This window comes from Molossus molossus, unplaced genomic scaffold (genome assembly GCF_014108415.1).
Source record: "Molossus molossus isolate mMolMol1 unplaced genomic scaffold, mMolMol1.p scaffold_m16_p_19, whole genome shotgun sequence".
In the NCBI taxonomy this organism is placed as follows: Eukaryota; Metazoa; Chordata; class Mammalia; order Chiroptera; family Molossidae; genus Molossus; species Molossus molossus.
In genome coordinates, this window is record NW_023425354.1 from 14,024,165 (window position 1) to 14,039,425 (window position 15,261).

At 37.3% G+C, this 15,261-nt stretch overlaps 1 protein-coding gene across 4 annotated transcripts in view; it reads right to left on the reverse strand.

The window, feature by feature from the left end:
* The window catches only part of TLK2 (tousled like kinase 2), a 117,584-nt gene that overhangs the window by 34,703 nt on the left and 67,620 nt on the right, over positions 1 to 15,261 (reverse strand). For all 4 annotated transcript variants that reach the window (XM_036267696.1, XM_036267697.1, XM_036267695.1 and 1 more), the window contains exons 8-12: positions 11,073 to 11,168; positions 9,802 to 9,894; positions 6,876 to 6,986; positions 5,680 to 5,816; positions 986 to 1,138 (exon numbers count right to left, since the gene is read on the reverse strand). In XM_036267696.1, the coding sequence (XP_036123589.1) occupies positions 986 to 1,138; positions 5,680 to 5,816; positions 6,876 to 6,986; positions 9,802 to 9,894; positions 11,073 to 11,168 (590 nt within the window). The remainder of the gene's footprint in view (positions 1 to 985; positions 1,139 to 5,679; positions 5,817 to 6,875; positions 6,987 to 9,801; positions 9,895 to 11,072; positions 11,169 to 15,261) is intronic.

Genomic DNA, 15,261 nt, shown 5'->3' on the forward strand with positions numbered 1-15,261 from the left:
CAGCCAGGGCAGCTCACAATTTGTTTTTGTAAATAAAGTTTTATTGGAATGCAGCTACACCCAATCATTTATGTATTATCTAGGGCTGCTTTCAGGCTACTCTGTTGAGTAGTTGCAACAGAGACTCTCTGGCTTGCAAAGCCTAAAGTAGTTACTATCTGGCCCATTACAGAAAAAGTTTGTGAACTCCTGCACCAGAAGACAATTCTGACATGAGATGGGGGTGGAAAAGAAAGGCATCTGTGCTCAGAATATTCTACCCCTCCTATATACTAACTGTTGATAGGCAGTGAAAGAGAAGATTATACTGCAATTTAAGACACTGGTGTTTTCCTTAGGTACCCCAGAACAGGAAAATACTGGTGATGCCAAGATTTGTCTTATTGGAAAAATGTCCTTTTCCTAAAATATACCTGTTTTTTCTTAGCTTATGCCTAAGTTTGTGGCAGTTAACTAAGTTCTCCTTAGTAAAGATCATTTTTTCAGTTGTGAATTCTTCAGTCTGAAATAGGAGCCAGGTAATCCCCATAAGATGATACCAACATACCATAACTGAGAACCAACCATCCAAAAGCAATTATATCATTTGAATACTATAATGACATCACATTTGTTATACTAGTGGCCAAAGATAATGTCAAGTTAAGTGGCATTACTTCTCCCTCTCATTCAAAACTCCCTCTCATTCAAATTATATCAAAACTAAATAAGATCAAGACTAGGGGTGGTGTGGAAATTGTTAATCTTGTATAAAGCAACTTAATAAATTGTTTCAAGGTTTCCAGTAAAAAATAAAAAAGATCAAGACTAAAAATATAAGTAATTTTATATGACTTGAGCAAATCCATTAATGTAGCTAAAAAGAAAGCTTAAGCTCTAAAAAAATCTCCATAATTTATCATATTTTTTCCAGTAGCATTCAACAGAAGATTTGTGTTTTGGGGGTGAGAGTGGTATCTCACAGTTCACACATAAAAAAACATACGTTTCATTTTCAGCTCCGTTGGTCTTGCTTTTCCGCTGTTTCTGCTCATTGGTTGCTGGAGGGGCTTGTCCCATGGCAGGAGGTTTCCGCTTTGCTAACATTTTCCGTTGTCTTTCTATTTCTTCCCTTTGTGAATTTATCCTTTCCTGCTGCCTAGAGATATAAAAGATATGGCACAGAGAAAGAAGGCAAACATTTTTTAGATCAGCTGGTGTGGCTCCCATTGACTGAGAGATCCTGGTTTGATTCCCGGTCAGGGCACATGCCCAGGTTGCAGGCTCCATCCCCAGTAAGGGACGTGCAGGAAGCAGTCAATCAATGTTTCTCTCTCACATCGATGTTTCTATCTCTCCCTTTCTCTCTCTCTAAATGAACAACAAACAATTAATAAAAACATTAAAAAATTTTTTTAACATGGCTATACAATACACACAAATATCTGTCACCTGTATATCTAATAGATTTCAGAAACAATAAGCCCCTTTAAAACAAGTAGAAATATGATTTTAACTTCAGTTTGAAAGAGCAAAATAATTAATGGTAGAAAGATTTTTTTCAGAATAAGTCTGTGCTTTAAGATTCTAGTTATGATTATTTTTAGAGTAGAAAAGGAAAATTATTAAATTTCTACTGTGACCTCAATTTCTGATTAAAATGGAAGAATTTTCTGATTCCTTTTTAACAATTAAGAAAACAACTCTCTGGTATGAAACCATTAAAGATCTATATTTATGTAAGAAAAAAGTACAATAGAATCCAAGTGCCTTTTTACTTTCTTTTTGGATGAAAGTTTCCTCAAATTATATCAAGATACAAATTTAAAGGATGCTAAACAAAGTAAAAAAGATTTCCATTTATTCTAGTCTAGCCCTGGCCAGTTTGGCGCAGCAGTTAGAGTGTTGGCCCACCGCCAGAGAGTCTTGGGTTTGGTTCCTGCTTAAGTGAGCCATTACCACCCCCAAGTCATTCCCATCCGATATGGCGAAACCTTAAACAAATTTTTTAAAAACAAGTACCTTCAGAAGAAGCATAATGAAGCCTCGCAACTAGTAAGAACTCCTTAAGGAATGGTACATTAAATGAATAAAAAACATATATGAAGACTCTTCAGATATTTAACTAACATCACTACCATTAAACTATTTCCTTATGTCTAATTTTTCTATGATAAATAAGTTTACGAAGTAGGAGTCAATAAAAATATCAATATAAAAAAAACACTTTCTCTCATGTATCCCACTACCTAGCAAGATATTAAGGTTTACAGACTTGGTATATAAAACATACCAAGGTTTGGGATTAATCTCCAAATCACCTATCATAGTTGACAGTCAAATATGCTAGCTCCCTTCTTCTGTAACACACGTCCCCTCATCACTCCTTTTCTGTTTCTTTTTTTTTTATCCTCACCTGAGGACATTTTTCCATTTTTTGTTCAGATAGAGTGGAGAGGGAGGGAGAGAGAGAGAGAAACATCGACGTGAAAGGGACACATCGAGTGGCTGCCACCCTCATGACCCAACCAGGGCCAGGGACAAACCGCAACCGAGGTACATGCCCTTAGTGGGAACCAAACCCGGACCTCCCTGGACCGCAGGCCGACGCTCTAACCGCTGAGCCAAACCGGCCAGGGCATCACTCCTTTTCTTGATCCAAACTTCACTTTTGCAGAATAACAAAATCCATTTTTTTAACCTGGTCTCAAATAAAATCTCTTCTACCCTCTTCCCTGAACACTGCAACTGTCAGTTTCTAGACCTTTTCCAGATTCAGTATATCTTTCTTGGAAGAATGGCAAGCAGAAAAACAAGACTATACTCCAGGGAGTGCAATACTTTAAACAAAGGTAACCTAATCTGAGTACTTACTATAAATAACTAACCATTCATCTGATAACACAATTCCCTTGGCTGAGTCGCTAATTAAATGTCAATTTAACAGCAGATGGAAATTTTATTTTATTTATTTTTTTGTTAATCCTCACTCAAAGATATTTTTCCATTGATTTTTAGATAGAGTAGAAGGGAGGGAAGGCGGGAGAGAGAGAAAAAAAGAAAGATCAATGTGAGAAAGACACATAGATTGGTTGCCTCCCACAGGACCTTGACCAGGGCCTGAAATGGAACCTGCAACCCAGGTATGTGCCCTTGACTGGGAATCAAACCCGGGACCCTTCCATCCGAGGGTTGACACTCTAACCACTGAGCAAAACCAGCCAGCGCCAGAATGGAAATTTGAATTCAGGAGTTTTCTGCTTGTCTGAAAAAAAAAAATTTTAACTAACTATCATTAGAGACATGCCTCTCCCTCCAAAATATATGTATAAAATTGTGGCTTGAAAATATTCTGGATTAAGACACAGAATACTTAGGTAAAATCACATTCTTCCTTCTGACTCAACAAATGTCCTTAAGGAAAATAATTTACCTTCTCTGGACATGAGTTTCCCAATAAAAAAAATTGGTAATAAAAATTTCTTTATCCCTGGCCAGTTTGCCTTAGTGCTTAGAGAATCAGCCAGCAAACCAAAAGGTCTTGGGTTTGATTCCTGGTCAAGGGCTGTACCTGGGTTGCATGTTCGAAACCTGACCCTGGTTGGGGTCATACGGGAGGCAACCAATCGATGTGTATTTCTCACACTGAGGTTTCTCTCTCTCCCCACTCCTTCCCTCCCTTCCACTTTCTCTGAAAATCAATGGAAAAATAATCCTTGGGTAAGGATTAACAACAACAACAACCTATATATATAAATATATATATATCTTCAGTTCATTCTACCCTTTCAGGAGCCATGAATGCAAGGTACTCTGAACTCTCTGGAGATAACCAGACGATATATAGTTGAAGCTACCAACTATTATGGGCTAATGGAATGCTATAACATTTTGTCTTTAAAAACTAAATGTTTTGGAAGACTGAGATATTAGCAATTACCTTTATTAAACATAAAATAAAATTGATTTTCCATTGTGTTCAGGGAGAATAATTTAACCCCCACAGATTACCAGCCCCAGAGCCAACATATAATATAAACCATAAACAAAGGGTACACTGATGTCAAAACATCTTTGTGGCATCTGAAACTGTATATTGTAAGAATAAGCGAGCTTGCCTCAACATGAAAAATGATGTACCAGAGATCAATGTTACATATAATAAGGATTCCTGCATTAATTCCTTATGTTCTTGAAACTAATCAACTATTTATAATTACAAATAAAAGTTATCTAAAAATAGTCTATCAGTGATACTTCATTACGTTTTATTTTGGGAGTACAAGGTTTGGATTATGTCACTAAACTATAAATTATCTTAGAACAAAAACTGTCTTTTCAACCCTTCTATCTCCAACACATATGAGAGTGCCTTTATACAGTTGAAGCTTAAATATTCTTTGCATTCCATCAATTTTAGAGTGCTCGCTCTTCATCCCCCATGGAAAGAGTATTTCTACTATCTTTTATAGAAGTATTGATGATCTAATAAATCCATCTCATTCAAGTCTTAATAATCCTGTTAAAAAGCTATTGTCTGTAAAAGAAAACAAGACAATCAGCCTTAGGCAGGCACCCTTATAGGTTGAACTGTGTCACCCAAAAATGCATGTGAAAGTCCTAACCCCCAGGACCTCAGATTGCCAACTTTGTAAATAGGGTCAGTGAAGATATATTTAGTTAAAATGAGGTCATACTGGAGTAGGGTGGGCCCTGACTCCAATATGACTGGTGTTCTTATAAGAAGAGAAGACATAGAGACACATGAGGGAACACAATGTGAAGATAGAGGCAGAGATCAAAGCTATGCTGCTACAAGCCACAGAAATGCCAAAGAAGGACCCTCCCTAGAGGCTTCAGAGGGTAGAAGAGATTTTATTTGAGAATAGGTTAAAAAAAAAAAAAAAAGATTCTGTCATTCTCAAATAAAATTTGTGAGAGAATAAATTTATTGTTTTGAACCATCTATTTTATGGTATTTTGTTACAGTAGCTCCAACCATATTATACATAACTAGCAAGAGGTATTAAAGAACAATGCACAGCCCAGCCGGTGTGGCTCAGTGGTTGAGTGTCGACCCATGCACCAAGAGGTCACCGGTTAGATTCCCAGTCAGGGCACATGCCCAGGTTGTGGGCCCAATCCCCAGTGGGGGGCGTGCAGGAGGCAGCCAATTGATGTTCTCTCTCATCGATGTTTTTTTTTTTCTCTCTCTCCCCCCTTCCTCTCTCTCTTAAATCAATAAAAATTTTTTTAAAAAGCACATATTTTCACCAAAATATTTTTTAGCAGTGATCTATAAGATAGCACCTGAATATACCAGATAAGAATTTTTAAAGACTCCCAGGATTTAATATGTTCTTTATCTACTGGGAACTGTGAAACGCTATGCACTACCCAAGAGAGAAGCTCCAGAACGCCAAAGGATCCTCCCTCAAGACTTCAGAGGGAGCAACACCTTGATTTAGGATTTCTGGCAATTTTGATTCTTTTAAGTTTTAATGTAAAACTCATTTTTTAGTCCTTTGATTACTTGTTTAATTTTCTCAGGATGTCACTTCATTCCCTACATTTCCTTATACATGTGATGACTGAAAAGATGACTACTACTAATTACTAGGATTATTAATGATTGCAGAAAACTTAAAAAATCCAAACCAACGTATCAATTCTCAATTTAATTAGCAAAAATTAACTTACTTGATAAGGTTCTGGAAAGCATAACCATCTGTCCATTGTTCGGTAAAAGAGGCCCCATGCCGGACAGTGGTAAAGTGGCCCAGTCTCAAGCGGTCTTGCATGCTCTTATCTCTACATGCCATCTTCTCTTGTTTTGACTTAGAGGAAAAGAACAAATAGAAAATAATTTTATTTTCCTATGAAAACTTATATATAGCATTATGTTTATTTTTTGTACTATACTGTTCAAAGTTTAGTACAACTGGCTAAATGTACATTCACCTTAGGAAATGCCCTAAAACTTTAAGTAAATTATCTGCATTAATATCCACCTTGTCATAAAAATGGGAAAAAAAGTCGTTTCCTTCTTATAAAATAAACGATGAAGCAAAATTCCCCAGTATCTTTGACATAAACAAAATAACCCACTTTACTTTTATCAGTGTTCCCTGTCATTTTAACAACATTCCAAAGATTTCAGTACATGTAACCACCAGGCTGTCTACCTTGTAATAATTTTACTGGTAAGTACTACCATCTTAAAGCCTTCAATATAAGATAAATAAGTACTAGGAATGTAATTTTTAAAAAAATTTTCAAGAAAGAGTTACTAATAACTATTAAAAGTAAGTTGCAACTAATCAACTATGAAGGAGACAGCCAATTAAAGTAATCACATATAAGTATATAGCAACTTAATTATTTTATAGCACAAAAAACTTGATTATCACATTATTATATACATACAATTACTCAACTACCATCTCTGAAATGGTAACGTAACTATTGTTAAATGTTGGTAATAGTAACAGAATCCACACTTCAACTGATAGATAAACGTACAAGAATCAACCAATAAGTGCATGGATAGGTAGAACAACAAATCGATGTCTCTCTCTCTAATCAATAAATAAAAAGAAAAAAAATTTAGGGGACCAACACTTCAAACAAACTCAACTTGAACAAGCTGTTTCTGTCCAATCAACATCACACTCAAAGCAATGCACAACCAGAAGAATGTCCCAAAAATTATTACTCTGGATGCTTGGTTCAAGTGTCCATGCAAGAAAGAACTCTAATAGTCAAGCAATAAGTCTTTTCCTAAAAAGCCCTAGTTTGAAATATTTTCATCTCAGGTAAGGAGTAAGGAGCCACAACAATGACACACACTGAGCACCCCGGGATACAGAGGGTTCTGGCTACCATTCACCACTCACCTTTTCTATAAGGAGTTTCTTGCTCATTGTCACACATCGATTTAATCGTTCTTTGTACTTCTCTAGCATCTTTTGCTGTTCATCAATCTGCCGTCTCAAATCACAGTTAGCCTTCAATTGAAAACAAAAATTTAATTACCTCTAAGGAAGATAGATTAACACAAAAGCAGTTTCTCAGGATGTCCAAGAATCATTTCTGTTGTTGAATAAAAAGCAAAATTAAAAATCAAAGAAGTAACTATGTCTTAAAAAGAAAAAGAAAAGTAAATACTTTGTTGTTTTCTAATAAACGTATCACCTATTTATTAAAGAGGAATTCTGTTACTAAAAATAAGCTTTTCTACTGATTGCATTTTATACCTCTCTCAAAACCCAGTTTCAGCTAAATCTAGTATGCCTCAACTATCACAAAATGAAAGGAAAAAACCCCTATGATATATGATTAAAATACATAAAAAGTGTGAGTAAGCAAGCACTTACCAAAAATTACAGAATTAATTTAAAAAAAACCACATATAGTTCTTTACGTTCAATTGTTCTTTGTTTTTCAATTCTTGTTTTCAAAGAAAAAGAGACACGAATTTGCCTAGTGTTTCTTACCAGAGAAGCTAGGCACACCCATGCCCACATAAGACAGAACTGACTAGTTGAATACAAGGTCCTCGTTCAAGAATGCCAGAATGTAAATACACAGTTAATTTAGCTGTGGCGAGAAGGATGGGGTAAATACTTTGAAAAATTCAAGCCTCCTACAATAACAGAGAAGGAAAGAACCACTAACCCAAGGTCAATTTTGACTTGAAACTCCTAAATTTATTCTGGTGTTAAATAAAAGATCTCCACTCTTTTGGCAAATAAATGCTACTTTATAATAAATCACTTGAATTATGAAAAAAAAATCTGGTATTTCCTAATCAAATGAAATAAGTGTTTCTGAAACAGTAAAAAACACACATGGAAGATATTAGAGCACACTCAATTTGAGACTTTTCAGGCTTCATTTTAAAGTGAACAGAGTACAACACTTCCATCTCCAAATTTCTGCTCTCCCCAGAAGTATAATTTCTTCCTATTAGTTCTTCTTACAGAGTTCTATGGACCACATTATCAAAGACAAAGTGTAAGGCAGCAGACCCCCTATTCAGCTGTCTAATGGGAGCACTAGTGGTTCTTCTACAGAACCTCCAGGATCCCATGGAGCCAGTTTGAAAACCACTACATTAGTATAAATAAGAACCAAACCCACCCCTTCTAAATCACTGAAGAAAAATGTTACTCAATTTTATTTATAAATCAGCAATATTTATGTGTATATTTATTTATATATGTACTACAAATGGCTCAAAAATCACTAAAGCAAATGCATCAAATGTTTTATCTCAGTTAATGTAATTATGGGTGCAATATTTTTCAGTACTCTTAAAATTTAAAAAAAAAAAAATTTTTTTTCCCTCACCTGAGAACATTTTTTGTTCAGATAGAGTGGGAGGGAGAGAGAGGAAGAGAGAGAGAGAGAGAAACATTGATGTGAAAGGGACACATCAAGTGGCTGCCACCCGCACGACCAACTAGGGCTAGGGTCAAACTGCAACCGAGGTACGTGCCCTTAGCAAGAACCAAACCCGGGTCTCTCTGGACCACATGCTGATGCTCTAACCACTGAGCAAAACTGACCAGGGCTTAAAAATGTTAAATAAAGGGCAGATACTGCTTTTATAACAATAAAAAAAGTTAAAAAAAATTTAAGAATGGGTCTGTCAATATGCCAAATTGCACATTAAAAATATGTATTTAAAATATCATGGTACATTTTCTAGTGGTAATTTTTTAATTCTGGATTAGCTATTTAAAATTTTTTTTCTTCTAAGCACAAAAAAACTTTAGAGATGAATAGGTTATAGAAGATACAAAATACAAAACCCAGGCTGTAAAATAGTTTAAAAAATTTTTTTTCCTTTATTGATTTTTTTTAGAGAGAGAGAGAGGAATGGAGAGGGAGAGAGATAGAAACATTGACAAGAGAGAACATCGACTGGCTGCCTCCTGCATGACCCCCACCAGGAATCAGACCCACAACCTGGGCATGTGTCCTGACCGGGAATCAAAATGGCAACCTGTTAGTGCATGGGTCAAAGCTCAACCACTGAGCAACACTGGCTAGACTATAAAATAGTTTTAAAATTCATGAATACTAAGGCCCTGGCTGGGTGGCTTTGTTGATTATAGCGTTGACCTGATACACCAAAGTTTTGGGTTCAATCCCTGGTCAGGGCACATACAAGAATCAACCAATACCCTGGCCGGTTTGGCTTAGCAGTTAGGGCGTAGGCCTGTGGACCAAAGAGTTTCGGGTTCAATTCCCATCAAGGGCATGTACCTCAGTTGTGGTTTGGTCTCTAGCCCTGGTTGGGGTCATGAGGGAGGCAACCAATCGATGTGTCTCCCTCACATAGGTGTGTGTTTGTTTGTTTGTTTGTTTGTTTGTTTCTTTCTTTCTTCCTTCCTTCCTTTCTTTCTCTCTCTCTCTCCTCCCCCTCCTACTCTATCTGAAAATAAATGGAAAAATATCTTCAGGTAAGGATTAAGAAAAAAACAAGAATCAACCAATGAATACATAAATAAGTGGGACAACAAATCAATCAATCTCTCTCTCTCCCCCCCCCTTCTTCTTTCTCTTTAAAATTAAATATATATACGTGTGTGTGTGTGTGTGTATTCTACAATATAAGATTTCCAATTTAAAGACAATGCTTAGAATGCAGGTTTGATCCTGGTTGCTACTCAGAGTAAAGGAAAATATCCATATGTTTATTACTTAATTTTTTTCTTTGGCTACAGTAATTGTCTCTATGATATGCACATGTTCCAAATACACATCCATCAATCAGTGCTTGTATAAAATCTCTAACCACATTTTAATACTTACTCTTAACAAATCATCTATTCTTCCCTCCTTCTTCTCTAAGTCAGAATTCTTACTGTTTTCTAGTGCAGATATTTTTTCTATTGTGAGGTCAGACTACAGAAACAAAACAAAATTTAGAATTAGTCTCAAAATACTACATGCTGTCACATTTTTCTCATTGCTTTTCTGGAAAAGAAAAAAAAAGCCCTGGAATCACATGGTTCAAGAAATTAAATCTCCTTTCCTCATCCCATTCTTGAAGCTTTATATTCTGCTACACCTGATCTTCAAAAACATGTTAACACTGGAATCAAATATATGAATACTCAAAATCTCTGTGCATTGAACAACACAGAAACACTACTTTAGAAATGAAATTAACTTTGAGAGGAGACAGGACCCAAATCTCTAAAGAACAAGTGCGCCACCTAGTGGAGATAAAGAACAATTAGAAGGGGAGAGATGGAAGTTATGCGAATACCCAATTATTTTTCAACTGCCCAAAGGCTGGTAATTCAAATAAAATTAAAATCTGCTCCTGAGGGTTGTATAGCTCTTGAGACCTAGGATATACTCCTAGATTGTCAAGCGTCCTGACTTGAAGGCAGCACAGTGCCAAGAAAACCTGGTATACTATTTGGCTAGCTCAATGTTACAAAATAGAGCATATATCCACTATCATTTTCAGATATCTTTGAATATTCAGAGCATTCCTTAAATTAAAAAAAATTTCTGAAGGTTGTTTAAGGAGAAAATTATGTTGGTGTGCCACATGTTAAAGAAGTTTAGCTAGATCTTGCCAAATAAACAGGTACAAGGAACTAACTCCTTTCATAAAGTAGTGAATTAACATTCATTGATGCCTAGTGCGAGCACTGTCCTACTAAGCATTTCATATACACTGTTTGAGATCATTAGCACCACATTTTACAGATAGTTTGTACTCGAGAAAACCGAGGCCCAAAAAGATAAAGTGTAAGGTACAAAGACAGAATTTGAACTCAGGCCTAGGTCTCCAACGAGTGCTCTTTCCTCAACAGCTTGCTTTAGTATAAACACTTCCACTGCAATGTACCAGAGAGGAGGAAAAGAAACACCTCAAAAACTTAAATCACCTTCCAAAAGATTTTAAGTACTCACAACACAAGTTCTGAATATAATAATACACATAATGAGGTAAAGTCAGAGAATTAAAAAGAGAAGACAGAGAGAAGACTCATGGGTTTTATATGTGGGTAGCATTTATTCATAAGCAGATCTTTTTCTTCTCCGTTTACTGATCACCAACCTACCTGGGTCTGTCTGTGCTGGATGGAGATCTGTTTCTGGGAGCTGCAGGAATGCTCTGTGTTACCAGATCCTGTAGAAGAGGGACTGTTTTGCTGAGCCTGTAATAAAGGTATATCACCAATCACAAGAAGTTTGCATTTTTCTCCAAAAACATTTGTAAGAATGCAAACAATTAACTCTATATAAAATAAATGAAAGTCAGAAAGTCAGAAGTCAGGGCCATGCAGCCAAGAAGAAAGTAAACCAATTCAAATGAGAATCAAAGGCTGGACATGGTGGCTTGGACCATGTTCCTGTAAATAGTTTAAAGTATCAAATGCTTATAAAATAATTTTTTAAAATATGTAAATCAGAGAAAATTAAGTTATTCCTGTTATAACAGGCCCTTTTCACTTGTATTTCAATATGCTTTTGTCACAAAAGGCTGGTGAAACAAGGGGATGTTAGTGACTCTAGGCAGAAAGGACTGTGAACTATTCAGAATACAGCAGTCCCTCATTATCCACAGTTTCAGTTACCTGTGGTCGACCATGGCCTGAAAATATTAAATGGAAAATTTCAGAAATAAACTATTTGTTAAGTATAAAGTTGCATACTGTTCTGAGCGATGTGGTGAAATCTTGTACTGTCCCACTCAGGATGTGAAATCATCCCTTTGTCCAGAGTATCCATACTGTATGTGCTACACACCGTTAGTAACTTAGTAGCCATTTTGAGTGTCGCAGTATTACAGTACTTATCTTTTTTTTTTAATTTTTAAAAATCTTTATTGTTGAATGTATTACAGAAGTTCCTCATTTTTCCCCCATTGACCCCCTCCTCCCCACTCCCACCCCCCTCCAGCCTTTTCCCACACTATTGTCTGTGTTCACTGGTTATGCATTTAAGTTCTGTGGTTTATTTCTCTCCCCGCCAAACCCCTTTTCCTTTGAGGTTTGTCAGTCTAGCAATGAATTTGTACTTCTTAATCCCTTTACCTTTTTCACCCATTCCCCCAACCCCCCTCCCATCTGGCAACCAACAAAATGTTCTCTGTATCTATGAGAATGTTTCTGTTCTGTTTATTCATTTTGTTTGTAGATTCAATTGTCGATAGATATGTATTCGTTGCCATTTTGTTTGTTCATATATTTTATCTTTTTCTTCAAAAAGACCCTTCATCATTTCATATAATAACGGTTTGGTGGTGATGAACTCCTTTAACTTGTTCTTGTCTGGGAAACTCTATATGGCCATCAATTCTAAATGACAGCTTTGCAGGATAGAGTAATCTTGGTTGTAGGTTCTTGCTTTTCATCATTCTGAATATTTCTGGCCACTCCCTTCTGGCTTGCAAAGTTTCTTTTGAGAAATCAGCTGACAGCCTTACGGGACTCCCTTGTAGGTAACGAACTGCTTTTCTCTTGCTGCTTGTAAGATTCTCTCTTTGTCTTGAACCTTTTGCATTTTGATGATGATGTGTCTTGGTGTGGGCCTCTTGGGGTTCATCTTGTTTGGGACTCTCTGTGCTTCCTGGACTTGTATGTCTGTTTCCTTTACCAAGTTAGAAAAGTTTTCTGCCATTATTGTTTCAAACAGGTTTTCAATTTCTTGTTTTCGCTCTTCTCCTTCTGGCACCCCCAAGACGCGAATGTTGGTATGCTTGAAGTTGTCCCAGAGGCTCCTTACACTATCCCCATTTTTTTGGATTCTTTTTTCTTTTTGCTGTTCTGATTGGGCGATTTTTGCTTCCTTATATTCCAAATCGATGGTTTGCTTCTTGGATTTACGTACTGTACTATTGAATCTGTGTAAATTATTCTTTATTTCAGTTAATGCCTTCTTCATTTCTGACTGTGCATCCATCATTTCTGACTGGTCCTTTTTTATGCTCTTGAGGTCCTCACTAAGTTCGCTGAGGTTCTCACTAAGTTCATTGAGCATCTTTATAAGCAGTATTTTGAACTCAGCATCTGTTAGGTTGCTTATCTCCATTTTGCTTAGTTCTTTTCTTGGGGTTTTGTTCTGTTCGTTCATTTGGGACCTGTTTCTTTGTCTCCTTATTTTGGCTGCCTCCCTGTGTTTGTTTCTGTGTATTACTTAACGAGAGGTAAGGGGCTATCTGAGACCAGATGCTGTTCCTTTGAAAGAATTTAGGAAAACCTGAAGCAGGATCCAAGAAAGGCCGATCCTGTGGTTAAGCAAGTGGTAGCAGCTTGGGTGGGCCTGAAAGTTGGGTGGGGCGGGGCCTCAGGGAATCACCAGGGCGGGGCAACCAGTGTGAGCCAGGTTGCTGGAGTCCCAGATATGGCGGCTGTCTGCCGCCCCAGGGAAGGCTCACCAAAGGAACAAAGGCCTTTGACAGCATGTTTGTCCCAGAGAAAGCCCCTTCTCCAGCCCTCCCTCCAACGCCAAACAGCTCAGTTCTTCCCTGTATGTCTCTGGAACCCCTCCAGCTGCCTCCCCTCCAAGCTTAGAGGGAGAGAGTCCAATAAGTCCGTGCGCGGGCCCTTTAAGGAGCTGCCTGGGGCTCCAGCTGCATCAGCTTCCCTGAGCCTCAGTTCCCCCTGGTTTTTCCAGCCAGAAGTTATGGGGACTTCTCTTCCTGGCACTGGAACCCTGAGCAGGGCGTCTGGTGTGGGACGGGGATCCCTCAGTCCTTAGGGAGGAACTTCCCAGACGAGGTATCCTCAGATTTTTATCCGCCACACGTGGGTGTGGGACCAGCCCGTCTGCCTCCGCCCCTCCTACCAGTCTCCAAGTGGCTGCTGCTTTAATTCCGTAGTTGTAGGACTTCTATTCAGCTTGATTTCAGGCGGTTTTGAATGACAGTTGTTCTGTAGTTTAGTTGTAACTTTGATGTGGTTATGGGAGGACGCGATACCTCGTTTACCTACGCTGCCATCTTGACCGGAAGTCTGCTCGTCTAGTACTTATCTTATTTAATAATGTCCTCAAAGGGCACAAATAGTGATGCTTGCAATTCAGATATGCCGAAGAGAAACCAAAAAGTGTCTCCTTTATGTGAAAAAGTATGTATGTATAGGAAAAAACATAGTATCAATATTATCTATAGTTTCAGATATCTACTAGGGGACCTGGAACAGATAAGGGGGGACTACTGTAGTCTCCTACATCCACAAACACACAATGGTCCAAAAATTCAGGTTAATTTCTAACATCACTTATTGATTGTGACTTTTCCATACAATTTATAGGGCATTCTAAGGCGTTTTTAAACCTGCAACTTAGATATGTACCCTGACCAGGAATTGAACCTGCAACCTTTTGGTGTAAGCGACAGTGCTCCAACCAACTGAGCCACCTGATAAGGGCTATATATTTCTTTTTCTTATTTATTAATATGGTAACAATGCTATAAACACCATCTATTGAGCAATTATTACCAACTAAATGCTTCACTGTCATGACTAATCCTTACAAAAACCTATAGGGTGGTTATTATTATTATTATTATTATTTCCATTTATAGATAAAGAAAATGCAAATCAGAGATATTAAGCACCTATGCGGAATCACAGAGCTAGTGAGTGGGAGATCAACTGAGAGCTATATGCATCATAATAACCACTCTAACTGTCCACAGTAGATCCAAAGCCTCTCCTTACGTTACAGGTACTATTATAACTAGGCCACAACCAAGCTAAGTACTTCATACACATAATTAAAGTGAAGGCTCTCAATGGCCTTGTAAAATAGGCAACATTATCTCCATTTTTATTTATTCATTAAACACTACTCATATCTCCCTATGTCTCCACCGACTGCTCCCACAGAGTACTCCCCGTGTCTAAGCACTGCTAGTTGCTAGGGACACAATGATCAAGAAAAACAGAAACAAAACCCACATACCCAGTCATTACTCTCCCTCAATAAAGCTTACAATTCAAGAGATTTATTCAACACTCAATAAATATTTGTTGAAAGAAATTGTTAAATACATAATCACATAATAAATGCAAAATTATAATTAGGATAAATGCTCTAAGAGTATGTAACAGGATACATAACCTAATGAATTCTTTGAGAAAGTGATATCAGAGTTAAGATTTGAAGAAAATAAGGAGTTAAAAATAGGAAATCATAGCATCAGTACAGGTAGAGAATGTGTGCAAGAACCCTACAGGAAGAGAGAAGACTGATGTGGGGATCAAAGAAGTCAAGAACAAGTAAGGTTAAGTTTCAGAGGTT